This window comes from Tinamus guttatus, unplaced genomic scaffold (genome assembly GCF_059628265.1).
Source record: "Tinamus guttatus ecotype Peru unplaced genomic scaffold, ASM5962826v1 Tinamus_guttatus_pri_ptg000168l, whole genome shotgun sequence".
NCBI classification, from domain to species: domain Eukaryota; kingdom Metazoa; phylum Chordata; class Aves; order Tinamiformes; family Tinamidae; genus Tinamus; species Tinamus guttatus.
In genome coordinates, this window is record NW_028288702.1 from 205,424 (window position 1) to 230,946 (window position 25,523).

At 35.6% G+C, this 25,523-nt stretch overlaps 1 protein-coding gene across 1 annotated transcript; it reads left to right on the top strand.

The window, feature by feature from the left end:
- Positions 1-949: 949 nt before the first annotated feature.
- LOC104569495 (AP-3 complex subunit beta-1-like) lies at positions 950-21,876 on the top strand. Its single transcript, XM_088522836.1, has 4 exons — positions 950-1,031; positions 5,601-5,698; positions 10,179-10,317; positions 21,253-21,876. The coding sequence occupies exons 1-4, from the start codon at positions 982-984 to the stop codon at positions 21,404-21,406; spliced, it is 441 nt and encodes a 146-aa protein (XP_088378962.1). The 5' UTR covers positions 950-981; the 3' UTR covers positions 21,407-21,876.
- Positions 21,877-25,523: the final 3,647 nt, after the last annotated feature.

Sequence of the window (25,523 nt, forward strand, 5' to 3'; positions counted from 1 at the left end):
GAGTTGTCTTTGCTTTAAGTTACTTTTAGGGAGGATATTAACTGTTAATTGTTTGAAAAATCCAGTCAAGAATACTGATTGCAGATTCCAAATTTTGTATCTCTCTCTCCCTAAATACTCAAAGAAAAGAGTCACAAACACTTAAAAGTAGGAAACTATTAATAATGTAAATCAAGTGATACTATATTCAAAATAATAGTGAGTAAATACTTCTTTCATATAAAAAATATGTGAATTCCTGAGATAAGTATTTTGACCAGTTCAAATTTCTTAATTTTCATCATACAAACTACTCTCTCATTGTGAGAAATAATAATGATACTGCCAAGAAAGTAAGAATGTGTCTCTCAATACCTTAATATGAGAAGTGGCTCATTCTGTACTGCTTATAAAGCACAAAATTATCTTCCAGTTTGGGTTCATAATCTTTTTTGCTGTCTCCTGTTACTAATGCTAGGAAAATACTGGGAAATAAGTAAGCCACATCAATTGTGAAATATTTTAAATTCTGACCTTTTTTCATTACTGTGTAGTAATGTAAATTTTACTAATACTTGTTCTGGTTTACTAGTTAGTAATTAAATTTGGAAACTGGTATTACTCTAAATGAAGTGCCAATGCTTGCAAAGCAAAAGGATGTAATTCTAATGCTTTTTTTCCCCCTGTAATTATTATTTTTTAAATATAAACCCTTATTTTGGGGATGATGGCACTGTAAGATTTTAATGGTAACGTTTTGTGTGCTTTAACTGTGGTGGGAAGAAAAAACAAGACACTTAAACGTGTAAGTGTAACATCTATTTGAGATCTACTTGAAATTAAACCACAAGTATTTGCTTTTTTGTTGTTGTTGTTGCATACAGATTTTTACAGAGGTTTGGGGGTTTTGAATCCTTGATCTTCTGTTGTTTAACTTGCTTAATCTGCTCAAAATATTCTCTTGTAGAATCTCTTGAGCCCGAGGGATCTATTAGTGTCTCAATGGGTATCGACTTCTGTGATTCTACTCAGGCTGTCACTTTCCAGTTATGGTGAGTTCTCCTGGGAGGGGGGGGAAAGTCCTCACATGAAAATAACATGGAACATGGTATTTTCATTTTGTGGCTGTAAATATGGTGCACTGCTATTTTATTGCCCTGCTACAAAGCTTAGCTTGGAAAACTTGCATGTTATTAAAGGTAGGGATGAAAGTTTTATGGTAGAAATGTAGCTGAGCAACACCAAAGGAACCACTGCTAAAACTGAATTACCTGTTTTAGTGGCAGGGAGATTTACTATTAAAAATTTATCTATTTCTTTTCTTTCTCCCAAAACCTTTTTATTATTATTATTTTTTTTGTACAGTAGCTCTTCATAGGAATTCGTTTTAAAGATGCTGGTACCTCCAGCAAGACATCTGCAGCATGTAGTTTGCACATATTACATCGTTGTGGTTTGTCTGTATGCTGGAATTTGGAGGAAGTTTTAGACAGTTTGGAAATCTAGCTTGTTTTTCTGCATCGTATGTTAGCCTGATGCAGGCTTTGTTCAGAGAGGAAATTCAATTCTAGGCGATTTGTTTTCATAATTGCCTCAAAAGAGGAAGCATTTTTGTGTCTATAAATGTTTTTATTTTATACAAAATGTGCTCTGTTTATCCAGCAGAGACACTCTTAGGCAGAGCAGATATTTTCTTTTAAGTACATCTTTTCAGTATACCAGTGATTTGGTTCCAAACTTAAACCATTTATTGCTAAGAATTTCAGCAGTGATGAGGATAAGCAATGTAGCATAACACATTGATTTTATGCAGATCATCACCTTTATGTTTTGGGAGGTCTGCTATATTAGTGATATATAAAAACCGATTACTTTCTCCAACATTGCCTAGTAATTGTTTATTATTTTCCTATTAGACAAACAAGACAGATCGATATTCCTGAACACCAACCAGACTATGAGTAACATCACTGTAATTAGATTTGCCTCAGACTTCAGCGGTGTATTCATTTTAATGATTTGGACAATGTGAGTCCAATGACAAAGCTTGAGTAAGCTAAGTTTAAAATTAAATTAAGAATAGGAATTGCTTACTTGATTCCTTTACTAATTGATAAGGCCTTGTCATTTTGAGCCTAGCTCTTTGAAAATGGTGTAAAAATAGGTAAAATATTATTTGAATTAAATTTGCTATTTTACTGATAAAATAAAACATGTGTTGTTCAAAATCGTACTGATGTCAATACCACCAAAACGATTATGCCTTGTGAGGTTTCTTGGGCTGAGTGACTACACACTCAACTGAAGCCTTTTTAAATTGTCATACTTTTTAAAAAGCTTTTATCCAAGAGGAAGGATAACTTCCAGAAGTCTGTCAAAATGTAGCAAAAAATACTGTGCACATAAAGGTGTCAATATTGTTGTATTTTCTAATAATGTCTTTCATAGAGATGTCTGATACCATGTCAGTTATTTTGTGTTTTTGTTAGAAGCAGATTCAGTAGCAAAGTGTTCCTGATCATAATCCTCTTTTTCATGTTGTTCTAAAAGGAGCACTTTGTCTTGCATCAGATGTAATTGAAGCAGTGTAATCACAATTACTCACTTCCTTAATTGGCCTGCCCAAAATCAGAAAATGGAAACCGATCGGCAGTGTTTAAATCAATAGCTTTGTAGTAATGCTTGTGGGGGTAGGGAGATAGTGGTAATGGGTAGATCAATTGGTCTTAGATGCCAATCACAGACTGTGTGTTTTGCATAGCAAACACCACCTTTCTGCTTGGGGATGTGCTGTTGCAATAGTGGTTCAATAAAAACAAGCTACATCAAGAAAAAAGCAAACACGAGTGAGAAAATATTTAGATCTCTTTCTGAAGCTCTTGTGTGAATCAAGGACAAGGAAAGAGTGATTGTGGTACAGAGAGGCTCAAAGTGTTGAGCTTTGAAAGGCCTCCTTTGTAAACACTTTTTATTAAACAAGGCTTACCAAGATCACACATCTAACTAAAGAGAGGGGAAACACCTTATCTTGAAAACTGTTCCTAATGTGTTTATTTAGAACATGTATTAGGATGTTCAACCTATGTACTCATAGCGAGAACATCGTTTTCGTCTTGTGCTCTCCACTTGCACACTAATGCTTCACTTTACACTCATGTTCTGCACAGTAATGTCTTTCTATATGCTCTTCTTTAAATCTGGAAAATTAAACAATAAGTGGAGAATTTTAGTCTTTTAAATGATGTTTGCAGATTGTTACTGCTCCTTTTTGGGTCACTGTTCAGACTCCGCAAGCAGAATATGCACAACTTAGACAACAAGAAGTTGCTGTATACTTTTATCTCGTGTGCCCAGGCAGTCTGATAGCTTGCTGAATCTTAGTTGAGCGTTAGGATTTTCACCATCCCAGTAAGACAGCTGAGCCTTTGCTGAGCAAGATGGCATCAGGCAGGAGAGGAAAGGTTGGCCCCCTCTGATCCCCTGAATGGATCCTTGATGTTGCAGGTTTGCTGTACTCCACTGACTGGAGATTATTTTTCTCTGTGAGATACTATGTTTCCATGTTTCTTGTGTTTTCCTTTAAGTCCTTGAGCCTACTATCATTATAGCAGTCCTTATGTTGTCTTCTGTTTGCTTTATTATGTTGCATGTCTCTACTTATCAGATATTCTTAGAGCTTTCTCACAGCTTAGCAGTTTCCTCAGATGTGTGAATCTTGGTTTTGGAGCTTGTCTGTGTCAGAGTTTGCCCCCAGATCCTTGGAAGGATTGGAAACCATTGGACACCTAGAAAAGAAAGGCAAGGAATGTTAGAGGGTTATGTGCACTTAAGTCCATATGTGTACTTACCCTATTTTGTGTTGGCATGGGTTTAGACTTTCTAATTCTTGATTCCATTTGTAAAACCAAGTAGGCAAATCTCCAGGTTGTTTTAAGTGCATGGTAAGTGACTGAAGGTGAAAAAGTCCTATTCATAGCTTTGCAAGCTGGAGAAATGGATAGAAAACATTCTTATCTCTTTGCTTCCCTTTCCTTCTCCATCTGCTCAATACTTTTAGCTCTTCTCAAAGCCATAAAAGAAAAGCAGCTTTGAAAATAAAATAAGAGAACCTGTTTTATTCTCCCCTGTCTTTTGAAAATTTTGGATGTTGTTCACTCTCTTCATTAGCATTGGAGTATGGAATGTGCCTGTGTCCATGTGTTCCGGATGTGCTCGGGATTCGGCAATAATCAGCCAGAATGAGGTGACTACATCGAGCATTTATTCAGGTGAACGCACATTAAAGAAGCAAAGTATGGATAACTGCTCACGAGGTGATACCTGCCGATCTGGACCCGAACATCCTCTTGAGCTGGCAGACCAGAGAGAGAGAGTTGCTGACCGGCTCCCACAGAGACAGCGTAGGCCTCAAAGTCAGGAGTTTCTTCTCCTCCCCGCTCTCTCCGCACTGTCCACTTTTATGCCTGGTGCATCCTGGCATGTAGGGTCAGTAGGACCCAGGAGGCAGCCCAGGGGGGCAGACAAACCCCGAGTTGCGCAACTCTCCCCCCGCCAGGCACGCATGCCAGTCAGGGGTCCCAGCCCTCAATTCGAGGGTCCTGCCTTCCTCCTCTTCTTCCTCATTTCCAGGTGTTTGGCCTCCAAAGCTAGTTTGGAGGACGTCTGTGGTTAAGTTGGCTACAAGCCCAGCCGAGCGGCCAGCTTCAACAGGTTTCCAGGGAAGGGCTGCCTATGAACTAGGCTGAGAAGCTGTATCCGTGCTCCTTATCTCTCAGCCTAGGCAGGCAAACGTCTTCTTTCCCAAGGTCTGGCCTCTGCTTCTCACAGGAGATTTTTATGACTCTACAGATCACAGAAATTTCCATCTCCAATACACCATGCGAATCTTTCTCCAGCTTAATTTTCTCAAGATTTAACTGTGAAGAGTATGATCGGGGTCCCAAGAAGATAGAAGAGAAAGGCAATGGAAGGAGCAACTTTTATACCTTCCATTCTTGCTTAAAATAACGAGACCGTGGAAGAAGTGACGTGTGACACAGAGGTGACACAGAGGTTCATACAAGCGATACGATGAGATGGACTAAGACCAAGGTGAAAAGATTGTGGGAAAGTCACCAGCTGGAAGAACAGAGAAGTAGGAGAGGAAGAACCTGTAAACAAGCTTATCAGTGTAGAATAGAGGACTGTGTGCCGGCCAATCATGTAAACGTGTGCCCCGATATCTACAGCCAACCTAGTATGGTAGAAGACGCGTGGACAGTAGTATGTAACCAATTACAATGTAAGCATACGCGTGGCTAGATGACTTAGCAGAAATGTAGTAGATAAATAGAGTGCTGTAACGCGGATAAAGCGATTTCTGTTTGACTCATATTGAAGCCTTCAGGAGTCGTGTCTGGCCTCCCGAACGTCTGTTGCTCATGACTGAATTTGTAAATATACATTTAGTTTGATGCTTCATAGGTTACATTTAAACAATAATATGAATAAAAGTAATGTTTTCAGAAATACAAGAGTGTGCATACCATATTGGTACTGTATTTGTGTTGGAGAAGAAGCAAGGAATATCTATGCTGATGTAAAAACACTTGGTTGATTCTCTGCAACTTCTCTTTTCCTAGCACAAAGGAGGATCATTTCAACGTTAGCATCCAACCCCCTGTGGCAGAACTGCTTCTACCTGTCACTATGTCAGAGAAGGACTTTAAGAAGGAGCAAGGTGAGAAACATTATTTCAGCAGCTTCAGGAAATGTATTTGAATGAGAAGAGGCTTGTGCTGCTTTCAACATCCAAGTGTGCATGGAGTGCTTCTAGTATAGCTCTTGCTGGTGTTCTCCGTTAGTGTTGTCTGGTATTGATGATTCCTTAAAAAGGTCCCTCAGTGGTATTTCACTTTTTTTTTTTTTTTTTTTTTTTTTTTTTTTTAGGGTGCCCTTATACAAGGTGGGCTTTGCTTTTTTCCTAAGGATATGTTTCCTCATATTTTTTAGCTTAAAGGGTTTTGGCTTCCTGTCATGAAGTATTAATGTGCTTCATATGAGCTGAAAGGCAGAAACTTGGAACCCCAGCTCCAATAAATAACCCCATTATATCAATGTATATTTGGTTTTACTAGCTGTTATCCCAAGACTACACTTAAATACTACTTTTTCTTCAAATACTTAAGTTTATTTTAACCTTTCTGCTTTAGAACATTTCTATGTATAAAAAGAATATTCTTGCTTGAATAAGCTTCAGAAAGGTGCCATCTTGCAAAAACCTTGCAGACATTCTTCTGATGTTGCATCTTTAAGGAAGAAGAGTTTGATTCTAGTCCAAACACAACCCACCCCCCCCCCATCAGAGCATTTAATAACTTGAATATTTTATGCAGAATAACTAGAGAAAATTGTAGTTAGCTTTGCCTGTGTGTTAAGTGGAACAATCCATACTCCTACCCTTAATTTGGATGTGATTCTTGGATATTCTGAAATATAAATTATTGCATTTTGAGTGTGTTCAAATGCCATAATGTTTACTCATCTGTCCCAATGTATGGGGATTTACATGTGTAAATCTCTTCACACAGAGATGAGAATGGGATGGGATTCTGTCACATTGCTGTTTAAGGCTCAGAAACTCGGCGTACACATCACGCAGTCAAGAACACCAATGAGTAGTACTATGTATTATTAATTAGTGCTTTTGAACATTTCTTGCTTTTGTGGTTTTGAATTATTCAGAAAGTAGTTTAAATATTAGCTAGATTCATTTCATTTAAAGTTTATTGCAGTAGTGAAAAGTTAGGATTGTGCTTTGTTTTCTTAACCAATTGATACTTATTTGCTGTTCTGTCCCCTTCCTGGCTTAAGCCTGCCTCTCTGCTTTATACCTGCTCAGCAACCCAAGGTGAGTGATTGAATGAGGCTGTAGCACATTTATTTTAAACTGTTCCCTTCTAAAAATTGTAGCTGAGGCTATAATGAAAGGAAAGGAGGTTACCATGCTTCTTCCTGCCATGTTTTGCTATTCGCTTGCTTTGTGATATTTTTGATAGAGTTTTTGTGTGTGTGGCTGTGACAGAAGGTTTTTTCCTCCTTACTGGCCATACGGAACTGGGAGCATACAGAAGTGTATTTGGAGAATAGCTGGGGTCCTCTATGGAGTTGTTGCCAAAATTCCTTTTTCTTCTGCCATTTTACTTCTATGGTTGTTGATTATTTGTCTGAATAAATCTGGCAGCTGTTTGCTATGTTTAATAGAGCAGAAAGGCTACTCTGAATAAAGCTATTTGAAAATTTGTTTATATGAAGTATTTGTAAATTCATGAACATCTCTTGGCATTTCTGTATTGCGCTCTCTGTCTTCCTGAATTCAATTGTTGATGTAGGACTTGATGCTGGCAAATTTACCACAGCTTTAAAAACCTTTTCTATTGCAACTTTTTTTATTATAGATACCAGCTGTTTCAGAATAATCTTGGTAACTGGGGTCTCAGTTCTAAATTTTACATAAATATTTATTACAGAAATTTAGGAACAACTAGTGTTTGGGGACAGCTACTGTGTTATCTTGCTAAAAGAAAATTCCAAATTATAATAATAAAATGCAGGGCAATTTAGAAGTTACTGTATATTGTTTTATTCTGCGTTTAACTCTGGTTTGTCTTATTCTCCAAATGAATGTGATTTATGTAACTTTTTTCATTTGCCATCTTTTTCTCTGTGTGTGCATGTGGTTTGTTTTTTGTTTGGTTGGTTTCTTCTCTCCCTTTGTTTCTGGATATAAGATGATTCAAGTCTTAAACGTAGAGATGCTTTATTTTATTTGCTATCATAATAAATAGGTAAAAATAGCGAAGGAGAGCCCAGTATTAGAAATGCAAGGTTATAATGGGAAGAATGGGCACATGTGTGAGTTTTAAGGATTTTTGCATCTAAATTGCCCATGTAATCTAATAAGAATACTAAAGAGGAAATACCCAGTATTATATAGTATTACATACAGTATGATGCTGTAGAAGACATTAATTGCTGCGGGTCTTTACTCGGCTGCACCGCGCTGCTCTGCGTTGTCTGAACATTCGTGCGTTTCCATTTTCCTCCTGATTGCATAAGGAGAGGGGAGCAGAGAGGTTATTGAATATGGCTTGAAGGTTCCCCAGTGCTGGCCCTGGAACCTGGAAAGCTGTGTTTATCCGTCTTGATTTTATTAAGACTTATGCCTCCAACTTGTCTTCCTAACAAGCAAGATGCTAATTCTTTAAATGGTCAGGCATTTACTACTTTCCGGCCCTTGACTACCATAAGCAATCATATTTGATGCCCCTTAATTAGAGTACCCTTTTTTCTTTCCAGGTTCTTTTCCACCTCAGCAATCGAGACAATACATTTGCTTACCATGCTGCTCTCCTAAGTGTTCTTTTGCATGTAAATTAATCTTGATTCAGTTTACACTGTCATGCTGAGTGGTACAAATTGCCTATAACAATAAAACAGCATGAGTTAAAAATAAATGGGGGTGGAAAGGCAGATTGAATGTGTGTCTTACTTGATAAGATGTTACTTTGCTTTATGCCAATACATTAGTTGACGATAATGAATCTTCTGTTCTGAAAAGCATGGTTTGGTTGTTTTTTTTTTTTTTTTTTTTTTTTTTAATTTTACTTCAATGGAGCAGTACCTTGTCTTTTATAGAACAAGTTAGACAAACCATTAATGACAAGAGTGTTAAGGTTAAATATGAAGCAATGCATTCACTTCTCTGAGTGCTATCCATCTTTCCATTTACAGGAGCTTGATAAAAGTACTGGCTTTGTACATTTCCTTTAATTACATGCTGCAGGAAACAGGCTTTTAACATAAACATAGTTGCATTCATTTATTCAGCATTCAGCTCTTCAGTAGAGCTTAATGGAGAAGGTTTAAATCCTAAATGAGTACACACATCTCAGCAGTGTTATGTCAGTCCCTGTGCTCTGCTTAAAAGCAGTTTTGGTCGGCATATGTAGTTTTTAAAACTTTTGCCTAATAGTGAAGTTAAACAATTTGAAACAGAATGTACTATTTCCAAGATAAAGCTGATTTTTATAGAAGTTGTGTGTGTGTGTGTGTATATATATATATATATTGTTCTCTTCAGGAGTAGATCATGTTCAAAAATATCCCTTTATTTACTCATGAGCTGCTCTATTTTTACTTTGTTTCTTTTTTCCCCCTTTTTGTGACAGTAGCTAATGCAGATTCTAGTGCATTAAAATGTTCAGTGTATATTTTTAATTGCTATATTAAGAATCTTAGTGTTGTTTGCTATGGATTAGAACTGTATACATGCCCCTCAAATACGAGCCTTAGGAGAGTTTTGTGGTGTTTTCATTTGTCAATATTATTGTGGGTTTCATTTGCTTGATATTTTTGCTTAAAGTACTGGGTTCCATTGTTTTTCCATGTTTTTAGATTATGGACATAATGTAAAAATATGCGCACAATGTTAAATTGCACTTACTGTTGCTTAGGTTTTATCAACATGAACACACTGCAAATCATTCTTCTAAACAATGGATGTTGATAAGAAGGAAAAGTGTTTTCTTTGTTATAATGTCTTTGAACAGCATTTCTTTCTTAACTTCTTTTTTGCCAGTTGTGTTTGGATATAATCTTAACATTTTTGTTTCATTTTGTAGTGTTCAAATTATTTTAATCAAATAGTTTATCATGACATTTTAAAGAGATGGATACTAACTGATTTTTTTCAGTTTCTAATGTGATGGCTTTATCTTCATGAACTAAATTGAACTGATGACTACTATCTGAATTTGAAGATTATTTTTAGCAATTGGATACAAAATTATAATTAATTACTGTCATTTTATGATTGAAAGATTAGAAGGTGTCTTTGGTTTTATTTAAGCTGGACTTTTCCAAATCAGTCTTACTTAATATTTCATTTTTGTGTTTACATTCTTCTTTCAGATTATACTTTTTGCAATCTTGATTTCTCGGTTGCATTAGTATCACATATATCATTGTTCAGTTGTTAACATATTATTTGCCTTATTAGTAAAAAATTATTAAGCAAACATAACTAAAATTGTTTTCTTGAGGAGTGATTTAACTTTTAATGTAAATGGTCTTTTTGATTACAAGTCTTTTATTTTTGTTTTATGCTTAATAAGCAAACAAATCTTAAAATATTCTTAATGAAATACTTATTATTTCAGGGATGCTGATAGGAATGAATGAAGCATCTGCTACAATAGCTGTTGCTCCACAGAACTCTACCAGTCTTGTAATAATTGAGAGAGTAGTGAAGGCAGCAAACCTGGGGGTAGTCCCTTCTGGTCAAGATAACATGCACAGGTAAGATGACATGTCATTTTCAGTGGGATCATCCTTTAATATTCATTAGTTCAAATTTCATTCACATTCTTTAATATTAGGGAAAAAAATTATTATCCTTACCTATAGCGGATAAGGTGTGCAGTTTACACTGTAACATAGAAACCTACCTAGGCATTAACTTGACCCTAAGTACTAATCAACTCTTTATTAAAATTTTAGTCCACCAAATATCTAGAAGCTACAGTACAGTGTTAGGAAGAGTTGTCCCTTTCTGGTTTTGTTTTAAATGGAAAAGATAAAATGCTTTTTCAAAGCATAATGCTTTTGGGAGTTTCCACGTTTTTTTTTTTTTTTTTTTTTTGGAGGAGGGGGTTGTTTCTTTTTTTTTCCGTATTAATTTTTGATTTTTTTCTTTTTTTTTTAAGTTGGATGAAGATTTTTTTTTATTTAACCATTTTCTTCTCCTTTTTATTTATATGTAAGGAAAAACGCATTGTGGTCAACCTAGAAAGTCATTGGTCCTATCTAATTCTAGGTGTTTCTTGTAGATCAAACTACTTCACCCAAAGGCTGGGGTATAGAATGCCAGTTGAATCAATCTTACCATTGGTTAATGACAGCTTTTGTTCTGGTTCACTCAGAATATCTAGTGCTATGAATGTATATGGTTCCTCACTTTTGAGAGGAGCAACCAGGAAAGATTCCATAAGTGGAAAACTGAGTGGACCTAGATAGCAGCAAGACATTATTGCAAGCTGTTAATGTGGTCATAAAATCAGTCAAGAAATACCTCTTCTCTAGCATCTGCTACAACTATTCCAGAATATGGATGAACCCTCAAAATTCTCAATACCCAAATAAGAGTAAAATGTCTATTCTGAAAGTGAAGACCTATGTTTCTGTCAGAATTTTAGCTGACTTAGATGGAATGGTATCACTTAGCTTAAGCAGGACTAATAACCTGCTATTTCTCTTCCTTTGAATTTGGCCTTTTTTTGCATTGCTGGGCATTTGTATTACATTAACCTAGCTAGATTTTCCTATGCATTTGATACGGTCAATGATAAAATTCTGTTTCATCATAAAAACGTGATACAGCTAGTGCAATTGCACTGAAATGATTGTCACTATTGACACCTGCTCCCCTGCGGAGGAGTCCTCATTTGTTGCCTCCCAGCAGGATCTATGCAGCCTGCATTCTCAACAGAAATTTAAAGCCTAGGGGAGTGTCAAGCAAGAACAGACAAAAATGTTTGCAGTGTACAGGTATTCTCCATCTTTACCCTATGCACCACAGGAGACTTAGTGCACAGGGATGGATTGGTTAGTGACAGTCTCAAAAAGGCTGCCTAAAATAAAAGCTCAGCTCTTAGCTCAGCCTGTGTTGTATGATTGTAGGCAAGTTTCTCATTTGATCTTGGTTTCTCTGCCCCTCTAAAAAAGATTTCCGTCAAAGAGAGTCTATGACCAAGTGTTCTTAAATTGAAGAGATACTTGCTGTTTTGTGCGCTGTTTGAAGGCGTGTTCTCTGGTAGGGCTGAAGTGTTCAGCAAGCTCTAGAGTATCCTGACATCTCAGGTGTTTGTCTAAATTTTTGGGTCAAAATTGAATGTATTCAGTCTGCCATAGCAGTTACAGAATAATTTGTGTTTTTAGCAAACACTGTGCAAAAATATGTTTTATGATAACTTTAATGGCCAAGTGGTAAAGGGCACTTAAATGGTCTTCAACTTTCATTACCACATGTAATTAGAGTTCATAGATACTGTGTAGTTGTGGTTGCACCTAGTTTTTACTGAGAGCAGGAATGGGAACATTACCTAATTGATGGTGGGATAAATGTGTTTGTCTCTTGAATAATGCTATATTGTCATTAAAGTTGAACCTAGATTTAGATAAATGTATATTTGAGAACCTTCTCAAATCTCTAAAACAAATGACTGAATGATTGTTTATTTTTTATTTATATAAATGTATGTATGCTATATAATGTGTGTTTATTGGTTTAAATCAACTCTGTCATAACAGTAAAAAACAATGGATACTTGAAAAATTTAATGGATGCAAGAAGTGTGCCTTCTTTTATTTATGACATGAACATTAATACAGGATAAAATAAACAACTACTTTTAACCTTGACAAAGCAGTTATGAATTCTATTAAAATATGATAAAAGTGAAATTTAGGGTTTTTTCTTTTTTTTCTTCCGTAGTATCGACATTTGTATCATTTGTTTTATTGCAAGTGGTGTATTTGTGGAAAAAAAGTATACAGAAGAACTTGTATCAGTGCTTTTCATGCTATTCAGGGAGGGCTACTTGAGTTCATTTCTTGGAAGTGCTTGGTACATACCCATTTATACAGGAAAAGAAATACTGTTTCAAACTGATATTGGTTTTTTGCACTGTGCGGCATGAATTATATTAACCTTTCAGCTGGTCATTCCCAACTTAAGTATTACTACTTACTGACTGCTAATACCAAGAAATTTATATTGCCTGGTAATGAAATATATTCATTCAAAATGAAATTGTATAGTTTAATACAGGCCTAGCGAATAAGCCGGAACAGGTGCATGTTTCTTTTTTTTTTTTTTTTTTTTTTCTTATTTTTCTCTTTCAGTCTAAGCATATTTCTATTCACAACAAGATATTTTAATATGTCATATTGGTGGGACCCAATTTCTGGTCCTTAAATTAATAACCCTATTAGGATTGCATTTTTGCTCCAAATAAGAACATTAGGGCAAATATAATGAAGATCTGAAAATAAATACTTGAAACAAACATTAACTGAATAGCATGCTCTCACAGATGAAAATGAAATAACTGTAAACCCATCAAATACATTAGCTATTTGTCAGTCCACAACACTGTAGTGATACTTTCTTGCATGCATTTTTTTTCTTTTCGTCATATAGCTGCTGAATTTATAATTACATGGAATTACTCGACTGCTATTGAGTGTAGAAGAGCACGTCAGATAATCTAAAACAAAATTAGTTGAATACTATTTTCTGATCTATTTTATCCATTTTAAGTAATAGATGCAAATTTTTTGAACTTGGTAGACAAATACAAGAACACAAATGTGCATCTTTACATTCATATATTAGCAAAATAAATTTGCTGAATTATTTTACTCCCCTTAAGTCTAGTTACCTGTGCCTAAGATGAGCTTATCCAGGCTATTAGATATCTTGGCCTTGTAAAGCAGCATATATTGCATGCTCATATTCTTCATGGGATTTAACTATTTTATATACCTCATTTGCTTTTCTTTTTAAGGGAAAACTTTATTTCAGTTTTAAAGACTGTATTCAAAAATGTGGAATGCATTTAAAAAAAATTGAGCAGGAAATATCATTTCTCCTTAAATGTAAAAATTTCAATAAAACTTCAAATCCTTAAAATATTTCACAAGAGTGACTGATAATTGATGCAGAAATCTTGAAGCATAGATTGCTCTTTCCATATTCTGAGTACTATTATTGCTAAAAGTATTTTAAAAGATGAGGGGTGGAAGTGGGATGAGAAGCACCTGGATGTTGCCCATGTGACTTGAGGAAGAATCAGCTAAGGCCACCATTTCAATATTCAAAAACATTGAAAGGAAATTATTCAAGCATAGTGTATTTTTCTACAGGAATTTAATCTGTGTTAATAACCTTGTTTAGGGACCACCAGTGCTTTTCAATTGAATGTATGCCTCATGTTTGTTGTTGTAAGGGTGAGTCTAGCAATACTTTTTCACTTAACATGATAAGAGGACACGTAATAGAAGATATTCAATCCCTCTAAGTTTCCTCTTTTACAGAACATTGTTTCAGCTCCCTATCTCCATTTGGGCAATAAAATGCATTGCTTCGTAGATCAAAAGTAGATTCTAGGCTGTTCTGTTTATTTCAAAACATGATGAGATAAAGATGATACTCAAATATTCAATAATTTGTTCATCAGCTTTATTTATTCAGATACTTCCTTCATGCTAGCTTTCTTATGGAGAGATGTTGCTTATTCCTGTCAGATGAATATTCTGAAAGCTCCTCTGGCTTCTTGATGCTTTATTCCTTTTCAGATCCATAACATCCCACCAGGATAGATAATCTTTATTTTCTTCACTTAATATTGGAAAGTCTTGAATGGTAAATGAGGATATATCACGATCCTCTCATAAGTGTCAAAATACTGTCTACTGTTGTATAAGGCCCTCTGCATAAAGAAAAGGCATCTCAAGGTAAATTGACTTAGAAATTCATGAAAAATGCAGACATAAAACACCTCCTGCTGCTGCCTTCAAAATGTTGCACAAGTCTCTCTAATGTGTGGGCAATAGCATATGGCAGGGAAGTCCATTCAGAGCTGAGACTGTGAACTGCATTTGATGCTTTACTCTTTTACTTGGATGTATATGTTTGTGTGATTGCATTGATAGCAGAATATATCTGTGCCTAATGAAGTGGTGAGTTGAGCCTCTTGAACTCCCAATATCTCTGCCTTTTACTCCCCGCAACACTTCATTGGCAGTATCTGTTGTAGTGCAGCGTGTTCATTCCCCTGGCCGGGGTTCTGCAAAACAGTGCAATTTAAGCAGCTTTTTCAGTTTTCACAGCAAGTGAGATAAAAGTCTGAATCTGACACAATGTTTGTGAAGAGATGTTACTCAGCCTCAACTAGTTTACTAGTCTCTTGATCTAGTCCATTGCTGTCCTTATATTTTAGACTGAATATAAGTTAACAGCAAATAGTTGGGCTAGAAATAAACAGTCACTGTGGTGTCATGTTCATATCTCTACACTTCATCAGGATGGCCTCTGGCCAGCACTCTGAGACGTGTAACAGCATTCATTTAAGTCCTCTCATTTGAGATGTGAAAATTTATAGTTTCGACCATGTAAAACAGGATGATTTCAAGTTTTGGAGAAAATCAAATCTCACTTTCTTTGTTTTTAAAACAGAAGTCTCAATCATCTACCTCAAGACTACTATTTCAGCTTTGGAAATAGTGAGTTTAGTATCCTTCTCCTTTGCCACCACTCGCTCTAATAACCATCTCTTTCTTCTGTAGATCACCAAAACTTGTAGAAGGAGCTTTCTCATCTTGTAGCATGTTGACAAAATGAATACCACAGTGAGCAGCAAGCAAGGTAGCTTTTAAACTAGGAATGCCAAACTGGCTGTGCTGCTTCTGGGATCTGTATACCGTATAGTTATGTGGATCTGCTCAGAGCCTGCCCTGCGCAATTCCTCATTGTTTGACCACTCGTGGCCTAGGTGCTTCTGTGGGCAAGGAAGTATTTCACAAGATGTAAAATATTTTTGACTTGTGTTTTGTGGGGCTGCCGTTAGCTTTTTTTGCTCAATCAAAAATGTACTGTGGGAATCATGTACTAGGAGGCAGTAAGCATATTGCAACTGAATGAAGGCACTGAAATACTGAAAAGCGTAAAAGCAAATATATCCCCTATAGAACCACTATAGAAACTTGCATTAAATGAAAGTTTATTAAAAAAAAACACACACACCCTACACGCAGAAATCCAAGGATCAACACTTGTTCTTCAGTTGCTTTTGCAACTAAGGATGTTTTTTGATGTTCCCTGTGCATCAGCCTGACAGTCTGGTTGCATTCACCCCTCTATCGTTTTGCCACCTGTCACATCCCATTTATGGTATATTGACAGAGTGATCCTCAAAGGGAAGAGGATTTTGTTTACAGACCATGTCGATTATCAGAGAATGGTGTGCTTAGTAATCAGGTTTCCTCCCCACAACTTTTTAATTCGGCAACACTTTAATTTGGGGAGAAGGGGTGTGAGATTGGGCATGTATGTATGTATGGAAGATCACTTGGAAGGGTTCATCTGGAAAATTTCTCTGTGCATATCACCTTCCAATTTATTCTGAATTTGGAAGAATTCTCAGGCAGAAAGTTGATCAGATCCCGCGAGCTTACCATAACTAACAACTAAAGCTATTCCCAGCACGTCAGAAAGGAGGTGGTATCACTGGTTTATTGATGATAAGCCCATGTAGAAGTTGATAAAAAGTAGAAATTGTTTATAATTACTCCATTGGAATCCAAGTGCATATTTTCATTAGTTGAAAAAAAGCCCTGTTAATCAGGGCATGCTTTCTTAAAAACCTGTTCTGCACTGCATGCCCACAGAAATCTTTTTTTTTTTTATGAGGTTCTTACTACACAGTTGGCCCAAGAGCTGGAATCAAGGGAACTCCACCTCTGGCAGCAGCTGCCCCGAAGCAGCTATGTAGCCTGTTCTACTTCCATGGTTCCTTAGCTGTGGGCCCAGTCATCTTTTTCTAGGGAGCTGCAATGGGTAGCCAAGTAAATAAACTTGTAATAGGCATGCAGCCTTGCTTTTGCTTCCTAATTTCTCTAGTAGGAATTAATTAGAAAGCTAAATACCCTAGGCAAACAATTTCTCTATTAGCCTTTACCTGTAGGAGACAGAATTCTAAATGCAATAGTATGTCTGTGTCCACAGGCATTTCAGCCGTTGCTTTTCCAAAGCCAGAAGATGTAAACTCTTGTTGCTCTCTTGATTTAAGATAAAAATAATTTCTGATTAAAAAAAAAAAGTGTTCAGATCGTTAATGACACAGCTAGGCTAAGCATTTGCTTCTCTTTCATCAAACAGTACGAAGAGTCTTTCTGGTTAGTCATTATTCTTGGGTAAATATTTTGATTCCTATGTAAAACAAAACTACATTTTTAAAAATATGAATGTACTCACTCTGTGTGTGTGTGTGTTTGTGTATACATATACGTGTAGATATATGTACACATTGATATATATATATATATATATACACACACATATCTATTTCTTAACCAAATCCAAATGTTCCAATAATTGAGATTTTTCTCACTGCTAACAGCTGGCCACTGTAGGTGCTAGTACAGTTTTAACATACTGTTACCCTGTGAAGGTTTTGATTAACCAATACAAAGTACTAGATCAAGAGAATGCCTTTCTGTAACATCATTTTAAGGCATTTGAACATTTTAAAATACATTATTGTATTTAAGGAGCTTCTATGTAGATTATGGAGTTAAAAAATAACCTTAATATTAAGTTCACATTTTAATTTTTTAAAGGTGTGCAAGAGTGAGTTATTTGGGGTACAAGGTTAATCAAAATAGATTGTTCTAGCCAAGTTTGTTTGCTGTCCACTAGAGGACAGCACTGCTTTTGTATCCGAATGCCTTAAAATGAAAAATACTTGGAGCATTTTATTTGAAAAACAAACAGGAACTTTCTGAGTCAGTTGTTTAAATAGTTACATTTCAGAAACTAACCAAACCGAAGGATGCCCTTGATGTGAAAGACTTCTGAGCAAGCTTTATATCTTAACATATTTCTGCAAGGTGAATTCTTTTCTTGGAACTAAATAAGTTTTTTCAAATGAAAATTTATACCTGTTTTAAAAAGTAAATGCATGTAAGTTTCAATTATATTAAAACATATCAAAATGGCTATCATATTAAATATCTGTTTGGGAAAAATAAAATGAATAGAATAGATGAGGAAAAATAGAACAGGTATTACAAATATAATTTTCTAGGTGACAAGCAAATAATTCTGTTCAAATTCTTATGTTATTGAAGTTTTAGGAAGGAGGTAGAAATACCTATGGGTAAAAATGATAAAGTTTAGTAAATTAAAAATAAATATTTAGAAAGATTAGGAAAAAAAATGATGCAGTGTGTTTGTGAACGTGTGGACTAGTCCTGTGAATTGGGCAATAAGTTCTGAGGACTCATTTGCATTTCCACATTTTTGTTAGAGATAGTGCAAATGGTCACTGGCAACTAAGAATAAACTCAAACCTGTTTTGGCAAAAAAAATATCAAAACAATAAAAATGGAGTGCAGATTTGAGTATAATTTATTTTCATAAAATTTTAATTAAACTCTAAAAGAGTTAATATTGAAAATAAGTTAATTATGGTAAATCGTGATTTAGGTATCTTGAACAAATTATTTAAAAAAAAGTTAAAATATCACATCTGTAAAAAAAAAAAAAAGGCAAATTATTTGAATACCATTTTAATGTAAATGTTAATCAAATTTCATGATTAATAAACAATGCTAAATATTTTTTTCTGAAAAATCACCAGGTTAAGAAAAAGTCTTTTTTGATGTATTTTGCTGCTTTTGTTTTAGCATTAACCTAAATGTATTCCTATATCAGAAGTAATATATAGTAATGTTATTCCAGAATACATCTTTTTTCATTTTCTAAGGCTTATGCAGAGAAATGATATATGTGTTAGTAATTTAGCCAATTTTGAGATAAATTGTTTGTTATAAAGTCAAACCTGTATATAGATAGAATTTATCAGAGTAAGTTAGAGATTCAGAGTTCTGAAACTATAAATATTTTGTTCAACTGAAACTGGAAGATATTTCATAATTGTACATTCTTAACAAATTGAAGACTAATTCAGAGGGGTTTTTCTTTTTCCTTAGTACATATTCATTGCATAACTCGGATTACACATTTATCAACTTTGGACTAATTATTTTTCTACAGCTAGGGCAGGGAATTGCATCTTGTGATCCTCTTTCTTACTAATAAGATTCTGTCTGCATTAGCAGGCAGTAATTGAAGGCTTCAGATACAAAAGGGTTGTTTATGAAAAATAAAAAGGTTTTAGCTTCTGTGGGCCACTGTTGCTGTTCCTGGTAAGAAAAAAAAAAAAGAAAAAAAAAAGAAAAAGAAAAATGAACTTAGAATAGAAAAATCAAAGACGAGAAAGAGTGCTGGACAGGAAAGAGCATGTGCTCTTGAATTATGCACAACAATCCCGAATTTTCTGTAAACAATTGTGCTGATAGTGAGGGCTCAGTTGTAAATTTACTTTTTCAAAATAGGACCAGATTTTTAGAGTGACTATTTTGTTACTCTTTATTCTCAGGACTAGAATTCTTGTATAACCTTTCTGAATTTTAAGTGCCTCTACTGCATATTGTAGCTAAAATCTACAAATAAAGGGAAAATAACTCTTAGCTTGTAGGTAGGATAGTCACTATCACAAAGCCAGCATTTGGGAAATGCCATCACCTTGTTTTGTTTTCTGAATTGTATTCTCATTTACCATTTTTCATTTTATCATTTTTTCCACATTCACTCACGTACCCTTTGTGGCAACACAATGGTAATAAATAATGTGATAATAAATAACATGTTTTATTAAGAATTGTTCAAAAGACAAAACCTATATTTTGTACCTACATAACAAGTTAGATTTTAACATACCACAGTTTCCAAGGCTTAATGGAGTCAGAATATGAGGTCTTTTTTTTATTAACTATATTTTTCGTATTCATCCCCCAGCCCATGTTAGTTATGCACCCTAACAAACACTTTGGGTAAAATCATCTGTGTATCAGACTTTGCAGCTTGCAAAATGTGTACAAATTCACATTTATTCATTTTAAGTGTTTTATTCAAGGTGATCTTGATGGTCCTGCCTGCTTTTGCAAATAGGTGTGTAAAAATATCAGAGCAAAAGTGATGCAGCCTGACTTTGCATCACTTTCCAGTTTGATTAAAAGAGGGGATAATCAAGCCTGGAGGCTAGGAAACAGCAGCAGTGTCAACTACCACTCCCAAGGCACAACTGCTAAGTAAATAAAATGACTAATAAGACTATTGTTTATATTAATTATCCTCGTCCAAATCAACAAGAGAAATGGCAGTCTCTTCGGTTGCTTTGCAAATGGGAACAATCATCCATGTAAGTAGCTAAGTAGTTATTTTTCATAGTAGTAATATTGGCTTAGAATTTCCTATTAAAGGGAGAGGTCCGTGAATGTATCTCTAATCTGGACAAAAGAAATAGGTTGACCTGTGATGGGTGACATGAGAGAACTGCCGCGTGTTTCCTTAATTAGTACAATGCGTTACGAGATTTTCATATGCTTAGTTTAGGATGCTTAGGAGGCAGATGGCGCCGCTCAGCGCGGTGAGCCGAGATTGGCCCTGCTGAGAGGGGTCAGCTGGAGGCGCAGACCTGCTCCGCACTTCTTAGTGTTTACAAAGGCCCCATGTGCAGCAACTTTGTTGTTGTGGAGTAGCTGACCGCATGAATTAACAGGACCGACAGAAGTTCATTGTACCTAAAATGGCCTTTCAGTCAATTGTGGGGCTTAAAGGGCTAGTTTTGCTTTTAATTCCATGTAATTAGTGGGTTCTCCATGTCTTGGAATTTAGTAATGGTGCGTTAGTCCTAAATTTCGCTTATCTGGGGAGGTTTTTGTTTGTTTTGTCATGCTTTCTAATATTTAGTCATAAAAGAGTTAGAAGCATTTAGTCATAAAAATTATGGTTAATAGTCTGGACATAAATTCACAAGCAAAATGACTTGGTGTCTCCAGGCCGTTGAGCCCTTACCATCATTTCATTTTATCATGTCGGGCATTTATAAGTTTGAATACTTTAAATTTGCATTAATTTGTGAGATGGCAGGAAGGTGCACTTTTCTGACAGTATAATAATTTGGCTTTTTGGAAGTGTTTTAATATATCTGGCATAGTTGCACTTTCTTTGGGGTACCAAATAATGAAGATTACCCTTGGTGTTCGCCATCAACTGAACTCAAGCTGCCAGTGTACACTGTGATAATTTCAGCATCGTACATGAACTGAAGAATCAGTATGTAAATAATAATTTGATTAAATTAATTTTGTTATTCAAACTAAATATACAATTCTGCATTACACCTTTTTGGCCTTAGATACAAAAATATTTGCTGAACAAATTCTCTTTCCAAAGAATTGATGGGGGGGTTGTCCATCCTGAAATGGATTTATGAATTTGGAGGCACTTTCTCATGTGTAAGCTCCTTTAACTTTTGCAGAAAGAAGTATTAGTAGTCTTTAACCTTACGATGATCCTCAAGGATTTTTTTTCTCTTCCTCCTCCAGGTTTGCAGCTAAGACTGTGCACAGTGGGTCACTGATGCTAGTCACAGTGGAGCTGAAGGAGAGCTCTACAGCACAGCTCATCATAAACACTGAGAAAACGGGGATTGGCTCCATTCTGCTGCAGGAGCTGAAGCCTGTCCTGTCCCAGGGGTAACCTGCTTACATCTGGACTTCAGAATCTGGCACACAACAAAAGTGCCTGGCATCCACTACTGCTGCCTTTCATTTATAATAATAGCCCTTCCATCTGGCAGTGGGGGAAAAATACACTCTTGACATTCTTGTCTTCTGCTTTAGAATGCTAGCGTGTATCTATCATGTATGCAAGTCCTTCCCTTTTTCTCTGCTTGCTAACCAAAGAACATATATTTTTACTGTCAGTTATCCGCACTCTTTAATTTATTTCCCATTTGTTTTATCCTAGTACTTCCCTCTCCCTTCCCCCACTCCTTTTCTTCCCCTTCATTTTTTTCATGATGTAGTGGACAAATACCGGATAATAAAGTTTAAGGGAAATTGCACTGCTGGTAAAGTGAGTTAAAATGGCTGAGAGGTCCAGCAATGTCTGCAATGAGGTGAGCAGCTCAGAGAGTTTTTGTGGTATAAATGTAAAAATACACTTGGTACGGCAAAATGGTGATTGCTTTCTGAAAATGTGTGTAAGCCTGAACTCATCTATATAAGAACATTTTTCCCACTTGCTGTCCTATTCTCAAATATTTCTGTTAAGATGCCAAGTAGTGCTATAAGCAGGAGCTCTTTCTTGTTTTGGTAAAGAACGGATAATGATGATCCCCACTGATATACGTAACTGATATGCTAAAGTAAATACTAATAAGGTGGGATGCTACACATGCATCAGTAAATTGTTCTTGTGAAAGTAGTTGGTGTTTGGTCTCCAGTTTTAATTTTCTGATATGCAGTTACATTTTTGTTAATAAATCAGCAATACCACTTTTGCCTATTTTCAGAATGGCCATTCATAAAACCATGATTGAAGAGAGTATGGTGGCAGGCTTTAATCTAGCTCAATAAATTATTCAAACTTTTGCTGCATATTTTCATTATAAACTAAGGTTAAATGATCTACCTGATCATTTCTATGTATGCTGATGCTTTGTCATTTAAGGTCAGTCCTCCCCACTGCTAACCTGTCTTTTACTAGAGACTCCTGGTTGTGCTGCAGATGCTTTCATGACATGGAGAAGCTACTCAGATAACACTACCTGCCACCCAGATCCTTTGATGCTGATTAAGTGGTGCTGTTATGGCTTACCTTTCTTGGATGATAGTTTCTTCATCATTTCATCAAAAATGTTGCCTTACTGCATTTTGAAAAGTTTCTCTAAAATATGTGTAGGGCTATCACCTAAGCAGAAAGGCATCTCCAACAGTATGTGAGGAGTAGTAATAGCAATTTCTATAGTGATTCTTTAGGCTATTGAAGTTATATTTCAATAAGAAATTTTTCAGTTGCACCCAAGATACACTGGTGCTTCTCAGACAAAGAATTCTCAGAATATTATGCCCTCGACAGAAGAAAGTCCTTTTTTTTTTTTTTTTAAATTGACATATTATTTTCTAAAGGCCTAATTTTGCAGTAAGATTTTTCTATTATATTTATTACTAAGATTTATAAAAAATATTATTCAAACATATGAGAAAACACTATCATCTCAGAGGAAATATGCATTAATATAGATGGTGTTTGATATCAGCATTCAGTGAGAAGGTACTGAGGATAAGGTGCAAAATCGTGTTCCCGAAGAAAACACTGAACCTTCAGTGTTGTTTGTTAATAAAACAAAACAACAAAAAAGGTTTCTTGTACTACAGCTTAAATAAATAAAAAAAAAGTATTATTGCTATGAATAAGTCACACATGCTGCTGAGTAATTTCTGTCTCCCTAGTGTACTTTGTAAAGTTTAATAGTGAAACCCAGGAACATGTCTATTGTTAAGGCTATTTTGGGAATTTCTGTTATTAATTGATATTTTCGAGGCTTTGCAATTTTGGCCAGATTAGTCAGGTTTCTGGACTAACAGTACAATTTGAAAATTTAGGCTAATTTTTCCCAAATAGTGATTTGGAGAGAAGCTTTCTATTAGGACAGATACTGAAGTAGTAAAATATTTATGCATACAGTAAAATTGATCTCTTTCAGGAATCTAAACATGAGCACATTTACATGTTTTACTTTAACAATATGTTATCCTTAGCCATAATTCAGTAGGTAGTAGTAGTTAGCAGTAGTTTCTTGGTTTTGCTGTATATCATCTTTATTCACTTTCTTCCATGCTTTTCATTATTTATAGAGGCATATTAAAGGTTATTAGGATATGAAGTAGAAGACTAGTCTAAATTGCCATATAGAATTCACTTCAAAGTGATTTGCTTGTACCAGCAGCAGCAGCCCTGAACTCTGGGCAGGTTTTTCAGGGGCTGCACACTAGGAACTACCTGGCTTCTCTGGACACAAGCAGCCTTGAACCTGCATGTGAAACTTGAGGTGCAGGAGCAAGGCTGGTGCACAGCACAGCGGGTGAGGTAGATTCTGCAAAGACAATTGGAGAATGGTATGGAGGTCCAGTCCAGAGACTCCCAAGGTTCTGATCTAGTCCAGGAATAAAAACTGATCTTGGGAATTACAGGTTGAAGAATTAGGCAACAAGAGCAAATGCAAATGTGTAAATGAAAATACTTTGATACAGTGAGAGATTGAAGGTTTAGCTTTTCTGTGCTTCCCAGCTGTTTCCTCCTTTACCTCACCCTGTCATGAAAGGGAAGGTTTTTTGTTTTATTTTGTTTTAATAGAATTATTTTCAAATTCATGCTTTGAGTGACTCAAACCATTTGAAAAGAAAAGGGCATATGGAAATTTTTTTGTGTTAATATGGATAGCAGAATATAAACATTTGGCTTGATGTATGACAGTCAAAATAACATAGTGTTTTTCCTCTTACTTTCTTTTCATGGTTTATGATATCATATAAAAGGGTAACATATTATTTCCTGCATATTCCACTTTAATTCCAGTAACTCATTTCTAAAGAAAAACAGCATACATAGAAATGGGTCTAGGTCTAGGAACAAAATAATGGCAGATATAAATAGAATACCATGTGAAATGATAGTGGAAATGATGGAAGCACAGACATGATACAGTATTATAAAATAATGAATTGTATAGAAAAGATAAATTGAATTTTTCTGATGATCTTTTCTACTAACTCAGGAACAAGAAGGCACCCTCTAACATTTATAAAACAATATATGTAAACTGGAAAAATGAATTAACTTTTTCTTCTATTTTTAAACATAACACACTTAGGCATCTGCTGTCACAAGATAACATGATGTTTACTAAAAGTGGGATAAAATTGGAAATGTATATTAGCAATGGAATAGCAGATATCTACTGGGTAGGATTCAAATAAGCATAAGGGCTCTAAAGCCTCTTGCCTTGATGCTTAGGCTAATTCCTGATACTTGGTGCTTGGATGAAATCCTTATACAAGCATTATTTTGTAATGGTCCATCACAATAATTAATACTAATTATTTTACATATATATTCAATCACTCAGCTTTTTATCATTAGTACTATTATATATATATATATATATATATATATACACACACACACAATATCTTGCATGCCTGGATTAAATTTAAATTAGCACTGAAACATCCTAAGGTGTGTTCATGTAAGTTTTACCTTCCTGAACACTTACCTCCTGACTTCTAGTATGAGTGTGAAGCAAACATATGAAGATGGGATTCTGTTCCCTTCATTTTCTGTCAGCTTTCTTCCTCCCTCATATTTTTTCTTTTTATCTTAAATTGCATCTTTTTATAACATTTATACATTATGTTAGATGCTGTGGGGTGCAGACCCTGGGCTTTGCTGCGTTTGCAGAGGGTTTCACTGCAGCTGGAGCCTTTGTGCACAGCCCTGGTGCCCAATTCCTCTGTTCAGGTTATTTTGCTCTTATCTGGTATGCTTGTGCTCTGTGTAGCACAGTCCAGCGAGCCTGTTTTTGAGAGAAAGAGCTGGTGAACATCAGAGGCTGGCAACTCACCATGCTTCCAGCCCCACAGCTGACTACTTTTGCCTCACAGGTTTTGAGTTGAAGTTTTCCTACTAGCTGCTAGCGCTGAGCCCATGCAGGGAGCTCCAGGTCACAGTATGGCCCAAGCTATGCTCCTGTAAGTCTGCGCGTAGCTGGTGCATACGCATGCACCTTTGTGAGCAATATTATCCTGAGCTC